Raw genomic sequence first — 11,114 nt, 5'->3', positions numbered from 1 at the left:
ACTTAGTGGCTAGTGGTTGACCGACTGGTGGTATGTCATATTAATCGGAAATGCCGAAACATTATATCATATTCTGAATTTATAGAATCATTAATATACTACTATCTACTATCTCTTTTTATTTAGAATAAAAATCTATTATATTTAAATCAATGAAAATTTAAAACAATAGTTGTAATAGACAGAGTCGGCTTAGTTAAATTTTTAAAATATAATAAAATTGTTTATTAATTCGTATTAATTATTATTTGATCGATTATATTAACAAATGTAGCAACCTTAGAGAAAAAAGCTGCGCAAAATCAAAGAAATTATACACGTATATACTAAATATGACGTAGTAGTAACTACCAATGGAAATAATCCGCACCCTACAAACCCTATAAGGGAGGTAATCAATTGTGATATTAAAACTTCGTTAGTTGCTTCAGTTTAGCGGTAGAAGTCACGCAATACACAAATTTTCGTAGCACGTGAATGTTATGTTCGAACCAGGTTAAAATAACTAATATAAAGGTACAAAGTTATCTTAAAACAATTATTTGGTATTGAAAGCGGTTATTTGCTTGTCGTAGGACTTCCTAGAATGCCACATTTCTGGGATTTCGGAAAAAGTCCACCTAAACAAAGAAACCTACAAGACGGTTTGTTTCAAATAGCTTCCCAAACTTGTAATTTATTGGTACAGGTTAATAATACGAATAATATTAGTTATGGAAATAATAGTTCCAATATACATCTTAATAATATATCTACCGGTGCGAGAAGTCGAACTCCTAGTACTGCACCAGGACGTAGTGGAGATAGAGAACAACTTCTCGTGCTTATACCACCAAATTCGGAAAGGGTTCATAAATATAAACCCTCGGGGTTGTTGGGAAAACCCAGGTTATCGGTAAGATGTCATTATTAATATTTTCATTTCATCACTGTTGCCATATCGCTAAACTTAAATAGTAACCCTCGTATTACAGATAATAATATACACACACAATTTATATGCAATGAGGAGTGGTTTTTGAGGGATGAATCTTTATAAATTAATCATTAATCTAATTGATTACCTTTAAAAAAGATAATACTCAATATCAATACTCTAATATGATATTTAAAACTATTCAAAACAATTTTTACAAATAATTAGTCTTAAGGATGGATTTTATAAGGGTTATTCAATTGAAAAAAGTTATAAACATATATTTAACTTGTATTATTTAATATTTATTTCATTCGTTTCATCAAGAAGAAGTAGTTTCTACCCCTAAAGGTAGGGAAAAACATATCAGGTATATACAGGGTGTCTCGCATAAGTACCAACACAAAGCAGAGGATACCTTTATATCAAATTGCATTCCTGATGTGTTATAAGGTCTAAAAACTAATTTTTTCAACTCAAAAATACCAATAGAAGGCGATCGAAACATTCTGGACGGTAAATCAAGGATGATATAACCTCAAATTTCACGGTATTTGATTTGAAAAATTTCATAATTATTCCATGGACAATTCTAAAATGTTTTTTACCCTTACAATTTTTCATAAATTTACTTTCAAGTAAAAATCAAAAACTCGTCAAATTTAATTATTAGAAGAACTAGACAGGACACCCTGTATAACATCTGATTAGGTTGTATTTCAATATGATACAAATCGATGTTATTCGACAGCGACTGGTCTATCACACTTGTATTATAAATAATTCTTAAACCCGGTCCTGTTATAACACGTGAATTTGTTTATAAGATACTATTTCATTTTATTATAAACAATTTATTTTTATAAACAAGTTATTTGTTTACTTGTTTTATTTATCTAATTCTAAACGAAATAATCGATACAAAAATACAATGTATCGATTATTAATATTAGAATTGTGACGAAGTGCAACTAGTCTCACAGGTTAACCTCGTGTTTGACAGATAAGAATTTAGAAACATTGCTAGATCTTAATTAAATGTTGTTATCATTTAAATTATTTTCTTTGGAAAAAGTAAGTAAAACTTGTACAGTATAATTTTTTAATAATATATATTCAGTATATTTATATAAAACTATGTAGGATTGAGATACATCGTTAGTAAGCAATTTTTTATGAATTCGTTGTGAAAAAGTGAAAATTTCTTTGTTTTGACAACCGAAAACTTTCTTATAAAAGTTAATTTTTATTCTAAGACTGTTCTTGAAACGTCTCCTGTTCAAAATGAAGAGGATACAGATATTTGGAGTCATGGTTTCATGATACCTTCAAATGGGGATGATACACCTGAAAGGTAAATATAATATCGACTTTTCTACAAAATTTGTCGACTTTATTCTAATATTTTTTTAATCATTTAAATATAGAATCGTTCTGGTTGTTTATTGATTTTGATTAATTGTTTTAATGTAGAAATTAGGTCATTGATGACACAGAGAAAATTTAGTGTATTTAATACTAGAAATCGACTATTTAAGTGTTTTTAATAACAAATATTTAATTAATTTACTGGAAACAAACTTTTATTTCAAATATTTTCAGATGGTCCAATAAAAATAAATGGTGCAGACCATCATGCATACCAATTTCCATAATTTGCATTTTGATCTTCCTCGTAGTATTATTACCTTTATTAGATCACGCGACAGAACGAAATTTAGAAGAATTAAACAGTTTTCATGCAGATAACTGTAATAATACTTGCAGGTAATTATTTATACAATTTTGTTATAGGAATTATATTTTTGTTGCCCCTGGTATAGTTTCGAAAAAAATATTTGTTATACTTAACGCGCAAAGTAGTTAAATACAGTTAAAAATATTTTATAGGTTATAAATTGGTTTTTAGTGAAGATTTTTTTTTATAATTGAATTTTGTAAATCGCTTTTTTTTTCAAAAATCGTGCTTTTTATTATTCCACCTCCCTTGCAAATCTGATAACTTATCGATATATCATAACAATGAGGTTTGTTTGAAAAGTTTCTAACCTCAACTTGAATATCTTCATATGTAAGTTGGGATATTGGCGCACGCGTTATGAGATTCTAGATAAAATTTAATCAATTTCGTGTTTAGTAAGGTAAAACTAGATTAAAAAGTTTGAAGTTTAAATTTTTTTCGTAAAATTGTGCCATAAAAGTTGGGAAATTAATGTGGTTATGTTATATCTAGTATCTTTGTTAGATAGCAAACTTTTCATATAACCCTCGTATATATTAAAATTATTATAATGCGCATTGTTTGTTTTTGGGTATGTAAAAATCATGTGGGAATCGTTTTTATTTTTAGTAACGCTGGAAAGTTAATTGCGTTGTTGTCAATAGCTCGATATAAAATATATCTTATTTATAGTCTGGAAAGTTTTCTTCGTTTTAAAACATTTATAGGAGGTTGATTGATGTTGTTTTTTTTTCATCAGATTCATTTTTCTTCGTATTTTTGTGTGAAATACGTTTTTTATGGATTTTTAGATTGTCGTTAACTGAAAGTATTCCAGAAGGCTTGATATATTCGAACGGTTCAATCGTATATCCTTCCACTTTTGATACTTGGTTAGATTTGATTAATTCGGCTAACGAATCTATAGATATAGGGTCGCTTTATTGGACTTTGAGACAGTCGGAAGTTTATCCAGATCCTTCTTCATTACAGGTTAGAATTTTTAAAATTTTTATTTCCCAAATAATTCTATTTGATATTATTTCTAATTGTTTTAATCAAAATATTTATTCTATTCATGTTTTTTTTTCATTTCTTGTATATAAATTTTATAAATCACCAAATTAATATTATCTAAGTGTTCATATTTAGGTTTAAAATATTTTTCAACAATTATTTCTAAAGTTAAATTAAACGTGGCAACATAGTATATCGTTATATTTAGACTTCATGTTTGATGACATCAATTATAACCTACAACTTTATAATAACGTATGCAATATTTAGTGAATGAATATTTAGTTATAAAATGCAGTATTATGTTTATAATTTATGTCTTATTTCAAATTTTATTTTAAAATATAACGTTATATTATGTTTCCTCAGTTTATCTATATCCAATTATCTATATTTTGTGTTTGATTTGTGTTATTTCGGTAAGTACTGTCATAACCTTAAGTTGTGTTTATTATTGGTAAATTAACTTATAATTATTGAATTTGTTGTAATTGATTTTAGTTTTTCTTAACTAAATATGATAATTGACACTTATAATTAAGCAAACTATTGAAAAAAGTATTTCGATTATCATCAGGAAGAAAAAAATTAACAAATTTGGTTTCATTGATTAAGTAAAAATTAATTATCTTTTTTAATCATTTCAAGTGTTTAAATTATCAAAAAACTCGTATTAAATGATTTAATTTCTAATAGATTATTTTTGATCGTTTTAAATTTAACGAAATTATCAAAATTGACAGTTATAATTATGAAAATTATGACTGATGTAGTTTAATACACGATAAAATTATCAAAACAAGATACATTACGCGATTTAATTTCTAGTATATTCGTTTTAAAATAAAAAAAATTTGTATAAAATATAAAAATTGACATTTGTATCGAAATTAGGGGGAAAAAATCTTCCAGTCGTTAGTAAAAGCGGGCGTGGAACGTGGTATTAAAATCAGGATAGCACAAAATGCACCATCGCAAAATTTTCCCAACATAGATACCGAATTGTTGGTGAAAAGGAAAGCAGCTGAAGTTCGTAGTGTTAATTTTGCTAAATTATTAGGATCCGGTGTTTTGCATACTAAATTATGGATCGTCGATAAGAAACATATATATGTAGGTAGCGCCAATATGGATTGGAGATCCTTAACACAGGTAAACGTTTCATTATTGATATCCTATACAAACTTCTATTATTTTCAGCACCCTCGTGTATCTTCAAAATGACTATTACTTACTTAAATGTTGCTTTTGTTTGAAATTCACCTTATTGTTGTATTTTTTCTGAGAACTGTTTTTATCACAATCGTATATTTCCAGAAAAAATTCTACTGATCTAAATGTGATTTTTGTTTGAAATTCACTTTCTTTTAGTGTGTTTTTAAGTTAGAAATTTCTTTAACACCCTCGTACATCTGTGTAATGAATAATACCAATTTAAATGTTTTTTTCTTGAAATTAACTTTCTTGTAATTTTTCAATGTAGACATTTCCTATCACCCTTGTATCTCTCTAAAATGACTACTTCTAACCTAAATGTCGATTTTTTATTTGAAATTCACTTGTAGTTTTTCGATGTAGACATTTTTTAACACCCAGCATGACTACTACTAACTTAGACGTGATTTTTTTTGAAATTGACTTTTTTACACCGTATTTTCAAGTTCGAAATTTGTTTTATTACCCTCGTACATCTGTGGAATGAATAATATCAATTTAAATGTTTTTTTTGTTGAAATAAACTTTCTTGTTGTAATTTTTCGATGTAGACATTTTTTATCACCCTCGTATATTTCCATTATGACTACCACTAACCTAAATGTCGATTTTTTTTTGAAATTCACCACTTTCTTGTTGTATTTTTTTGGAATTAGAATTTTTTTTTCGTATTCATCATTTATGACTATATAAAACATACATTTATAGATTACATTTATAGGTTTGTCCTTGACCCGTGTCGGAAATCGATAAAAGTCTGTCACGTCTGTTAATCGTGACTATATACATTTTGTAGTAATAAATGAATATTGATGAGAGAAAATTATTGGTCTACGAAATTTTCCATAATTTTGTTTCTTTTTAAATAATTTTCATTGTTTTAAAATCTAATTCGATTTCATCGAACACGTTTTGTTGACAGTTCAGGAGACTATATAGACTAGGGCTAAAATCATAAAAACAAAACTAGAAAAAATAGCAGAATGAAACTCAATGGAAACTAATGTAACAAAAGTAGTGATCTGAGATCGAGAAGTGGAAGGGGTGGGATTTTAAGGGTGAAAATGGATTATCTTGATGTACTGTAAAACTACCAGTCCTATGAAAAAAGGTTAAATCGCAAAGTTGTAGATACGATCTACGAATTTTGTATTTACACTTTCCACATAACCTCAAAATTTAGGGGAAAAATTCGAAAAACCAAGTTTTTGGGTTTTTTCTTTATTTTATAATTAATAAAAAAAGATTTTTTTGCGCATAAGAGGTGTCCGCCATTCTGGATGTCAACGGAATTGGCATCCGCCGCATCGTCCGACATTTTGGATGTTAACTGTCATTAGATATACGAGGTTAAGTTGTTTTTATATCAAAACAGTTTCTAAAGTTCTCGTTATCATAGAAATCAAATACATACAGGGTGATACATGAAACATTTCTAGACAACTAGATTTTTATTAATATTGCAGTAATCGAATATTTACAGGGTGATACATAAATCGAATAGTTACAGGATGGTATATAAATTGAATAGTTTCAGGGTGATACATAAATCGAATATTTACAGGGTGATAAATAAATTGAATATTTACAGGGTGATACATAAATCGAATAGTTACAGGATGATATATAAATCGAATACTTACAGGGTGATACATAAATCGAATATTTACAGGGTGATACATAAATCGAATAGTTACAGGATGATATATAAATCGAATACTTACAGGGTGATACATAAATCGAATATTTACAGGGTGATACATAAATCGAATAGTTACAGGATGGTATATAAATCGAATAGTTTCAGGGTGATACATAAATCAAATATTTATGGGGTGATACATGAATCGAATATTAACAGGGTGATACATAAATATTTTTTTACGTCAATATAATTTGAAATTTTCGAAATTATTGCGTGTTATACCGAACTAATTCTTAATGAAAGTCGAGATAAAATAAAATTTCGAGAAACTCGAAGTAAATTATACGTCGTTTCATACCGATAGGTGAAAGAGTTGGGAATTACCATAAGGAACTGTTCCTGTCTGGCGAACGACGTTCAAAAAATTTTCGAGGTTAGTAAACGACAGGAAATTCAACAAATTTCGATAAAAAAATTTGATCTTTTGAAGGTTTATTGGACCCTCGGCGCCGATAACGCCAAAATACCACCGCAATGGCCGTCTAACTTATCCACGCAATACAATAACGATACTCCGTTCAATTTAATGTACGACAACGAAACTTTCCAAACATATTTCACCGTGAGTTTACCATAAATCGAATATTCGAACGCGGAATTTGATGTTTTGTGTTTTAAGAGTTCGCCGTTGCCTTTTAATCCGTCCGGCCGTACGAACGACATCGACGCCTTGACTCACGTCGTACTACACGCAGAAAAATTTGTTTACATATCCGTTATGGATTATTTCCCTTTGATGATTTACACTCCGAAAGTTAAATTTTGGCCGGTTATAGACGATGCTTTGAAAACGGCCGCCATCGAAAATAAAATCAAGGTAATTAACATGTAATTCTCGTACGTGCGAGTTTTTTATTACTACGGGGGTGGTTCGGAAAGTTCTACTATTTGTTGTTGGCAATTACGTCACGATACGATTTTTTTTGCAGTTAAATAAATATATGAGAAATTTTCGTCCCATTTGTCTTTGATTTTGTTAGTTGTTATCTTTATTACAACTTTTTCAAATCCCTATCTGATATAAGACAGAGAACTTACTTTTCTAATCTACCCCGTATAATTATTATTTTCCAAATAATTTTGTAGGTTAGCATGACAAATATTTTTCTTTTTTTTTTGGATATTATTAGTGATTTAATGACATTATTATTTATATAAAAGGTTTTTTAATGAAAAAATAGTTATTATGAATTTATACACACCGTATACACGGTAATTTATTCGTAAAGTACTAAAAATACTTAACTGTTCACTAACACTTAACATGAATTTGTTGAATGTTTGTGGCTGCTTTATATATTAAAATCGCATTCTAGAAGTTTCGATTCCTGGAAATCTTCAATTTTTCGTAAACGAATAAAAATGTTCTCTAAGAAACTGTATTTAGAAAAAAAAAGGTTTAGCAGAAAGATCGCATAAAATATCCTGCGCATACGCCAAATTTTAGGGGTTGTTTTCTTCTTTGTTTTTAATGCCCTTGTTAGTTCTAAATATGGAATGTTGCAAACCGTTTTTTTTCTTTTTGTCATTAATTTATTGACTGTTTTGTGGCAGCTAAACTTCTGCTTTATATATTAAAATCGCTTTCTAGAAGTTTCGATTCCTGGAAATCTTGATGATATTGGATATATATTTGAAGTACAACGATTAACTTTTGTAACAATTTTTTTCTTCGTTTTTCTTTTTCCAATTTCTTTTCAACTTCATAGTTTAGTATTTCTAATCTATTTTTTTTTCTTCTTTTTCCTATTTTTCTTTAATTTTATTAGATTTTCTCTTTATCACCATTACAAATGTCATTTCTTCTTCTTTTTCGATTTTATTTCGTCTCGTTAGTTATGAATTCACTTAAAGCTGTTTATGTCACAATACTTTATAGCTATATAATCTCGATGATCTATCTCATTTAAACAGTTTAACAATAAATTTTTCTTCTTTTTCTTTTCTTTTGCTATTTTAATTTTTACCGACCTCCATTTTTCTTCTCCTTTTTCAATTTTCTTTTCGTCTTACTAGCCTTCAAAAACTAACTGAATCTCGATTGTTCTACTTAGTTAGCTTTTTCTTCTTTTTTTCAATTAATTCAGAGTTTGTTCGTCTTATAATTGCAGCGAAAGTAGTTCGATTGTTTTTTAGTACATTTTTATTTAAAAAATGTTCAACATTTTTCATTGTTTTTGAAGGTGAAATTACTGATAAGTTGGTGGAATCATTCCAGACCTTCGGAAGACAACTTTTTAAAATCCCTATCTGATATAAATAACGCATACCCTGGAGTTAGTTTGGAAATAGTGAGTTTTTTCAACTCGATAGGGGTGAATAACGATTAAATCAATATTTTGTGTTTTTTTAGCGTCGTTTTATCGTTCCCGCTAATAAAGATCAACAAAAAATACCGTTCGCTCGAGTAAATCACAATAAATACATGGTAACCGACAACACTGCCTTTATAGGCACTTCTAATTGGTCGGGGGATTATTTCACCGACACGGCCGGTATTTCTTTCATCTTGCACGACCCTGTATTCGACAGAAACACCAATCACACTACGATACGTAGTCAATTACAAGGGGTTTTCGAAAGGGATTGGAATTCACCGTATGCCCATTTAATGAATTTTTCCGAATACGAAGAAACTTATTAAATATACGACTTTTTTTTATTTAAATAAATCGTTAAAATAATTATTATTTAGAAATTAGAAACAACAATTATTTCTCTCCTCGATACGTCCCTGTTTATAATAAATTACTCGATAAAGTGTCTATTGTCGTTGATAGTTTCACTTTACAGAAAGAGGTCACTATTTACCGTTCTATGGAATTTCTTCTTTTTTAATTTTTGGCAGTTACCTATTATATAAAAAGGCCATTTATGTTAGTTAAAGCTCCGTTGTATTACACCAGAGACTTAACAAGATTTCTTTTGTTAATATTTGATTATAATTGTTAGTAATAATTTAATAGAATAATTGAAATGTGAATTGATTAAAATTTACGGTAATATTTGAACATTTTAAATTAGGATTTGGTGAACAAAATGGATCGGATGTTAAACATCTATGTAAATATTTAACAGAGCACAGAAAATGTCGCAACAATTTTCATATGTATGAGCCTTGATTTTAAATCTCGACAAATTTCATGTGATGAAATAAAAAAAACTATTTAGAAACCATTATATATAATTCAATTATTCCAATTTCGACAATATTTTCCTCTTCGATGCGTCCCTGTTTATAAATAAACATCCTCTTAAGTATCTATTTCTTCTTTTTTATATAGAACTTTGATAATTCTTGGTTGTACTTTTTTCTAAGTTTGTTGTTAATATTTTTACGTTTCAAAAAGAGGCCACTAATATAACGTTCTATGGAATTTCTTCTTTTTTAATTTTGACAGTTTCCTCATTCATATTTTATTTTACCAAGGACGTGACAAATTTTCTTTGGTTAATAAATTATTATTTGTGTTAATTACGATTATTAGAATAGTTTAAATGCTCATTGATACATTTTTATCTTAATATCTTACCAATTGTAATTGGGGTTTATTAAAAAAAACATGAATTTGATTTCAAGCAACGATGTAAATGTTTCAAAGCACTAAAAATGTTTGTCGTATATGTGTGTGCCTTAATTTTGAATATTTACAAATTTTATGTTATGTGTTGTGATAAAACATTAGAAAGTGGTTGATATTGAAAAGTACCTCTAAGTTTATAAACGAAAATAAGAAATTTACTAAAACATTTTTATTTTTACGATTTTTCTTAATTTGCAACTAATAAATGTTCCCGACAAATTTGAAACATAACCTCTAATACCACGACAAAGTTGATTGATAACTCTATATTTCTTTTTCTTTTGTATACACCAAAAGTTATTCAATTCTTTTTCTTAATGTTAAGTGGATGTTACAACTTACCTCACTTTTCTATAGGGATATATGTCAATAAAGTATTTTAAAACCTCATTATGATTAATCAGGACCGTAATATATTTTATTTGATTGAGATATTTCGCTTAATTTCGTAAAATTTTAGTTTTTCAACGATTTAGTGGTACTTTTTCTTAATCTATCACTTTCTATTTTGAAACTACGTTCAAGATGAAATAAATTGTATGAAAACTTCGTTTTTTTATTATTTACCTATTACACTTACCAATATCTAGGAAGAAAAAATCTGTAAACCAATTTACCCGAAAACCATTGAAGATTGATGAATAGTAGTTCAAATGACCCAAAGTCCCTAAATACAGTAGCAGTAGCACCTGCTATATACCACATATTAATTTTATTGATAAAAATGAATTATTTTGAGTTATATATTTTTTTGGTTATTTTCAGAAATTATTTACCACTTTTGAGGAATAAGCTTCAAAAATGTCTTCTTACAAGTTATTTTTGAGCTTTTTACTTATTTTGCAAAGAAAATCAAAAAAATAATATATAATAACCATAAATCTCATAAATATTCCACATTTTCTTTTTAAAAACTCAAAAAAATTTGGTCCACAAAATCCTTAATTAAAATAACAG

General features: G+C 28.0%; 1 protein-coding gene across 2 annotated transcripts; it reads left to right on the top strand.

Annotated features, from left to right (window-relative positions):
* The first annotated feature begins 4 nt into the window (after positions 1-4).
* Positions 5-10,705, top strand: LOC130900898 (5'-3' exonuclease PLD3-like). 2 transcript variants are annotated; one of them, XM_057811837.1, is made up of 11 exons: positions 5-516; positions 576-895; positions 2,173-2,270; positions 2,519-2,683; positions 3,449-3,629; positions 4,548-4,805; positions 6,878-6,946; positions 7,004-7,135; positions 7,193-7,390; positions 8,757-8,864; positions 8,927-10,705. In XM_057811837.1, exons 2-11 carry the CDS (start codon positions 587-589, stop codon positions 9,215-9,217), a joined length of 1,809 nt encoding a protein of 602 aa, XP_057667820.1. In that variant the 5' UTR covers positions 5-516; positions 576-586; the 3' UTR covers positions 9,218-10,705. The 2 variants fall into 2 exon arrangements, with proteins under 2 accessions (XP_057667820.1, XP_057667819.1); XM_057811836.1 differs by lacking the exons at positions 5-516; positions 576-895 and adding an exon at positions 1,688-1,990.
* Positions 10,706-11,114: the final 409 nt, after the last annotated feature.

The sequence above is a fragment of the Diorhabda carinulata genome, chromosome X, assembly GCF_026250575.1.
Source record: "Diorhabda carinulata isolate Delta chromosome X, icDioCari1.1, whole genome shotgun sequence".
Lineage (NCBI taxonomy): Eukaryota > Metazoa > Arthropoda > Insecta > Coleoptera > Chrysomelidae > Diorhabda > Diorhabda carinulata.
This window is presented reverse-complemented; position numbering and strand designations above follow the sequence as displayed.

Bases quoted from the DNA above. Each gene is read 5' to 3' on its own strand.
- LOC130900898 (XM_057811837.1), top strand. From the start codon at position 587: ATGCCACATTTCTGGGATTTCGGAAAAAGTCCACCTAAACAAAGAAAC. The intron at 896-2,172 runs GTAAGATGTCAT...TTTTATTCTAAG, and splicing joins TGGGAAAACCCAGGTTATCG to ACTGTTCTTGAAACGTCTCC. The intron at 6,947-7,003 runs GTTAGTAAACGA...GATCTTTTGAAG, and splicing joins ACGTTCAAAAAATTTTCGAG to GTTTATTGGACCCTCGGCGC.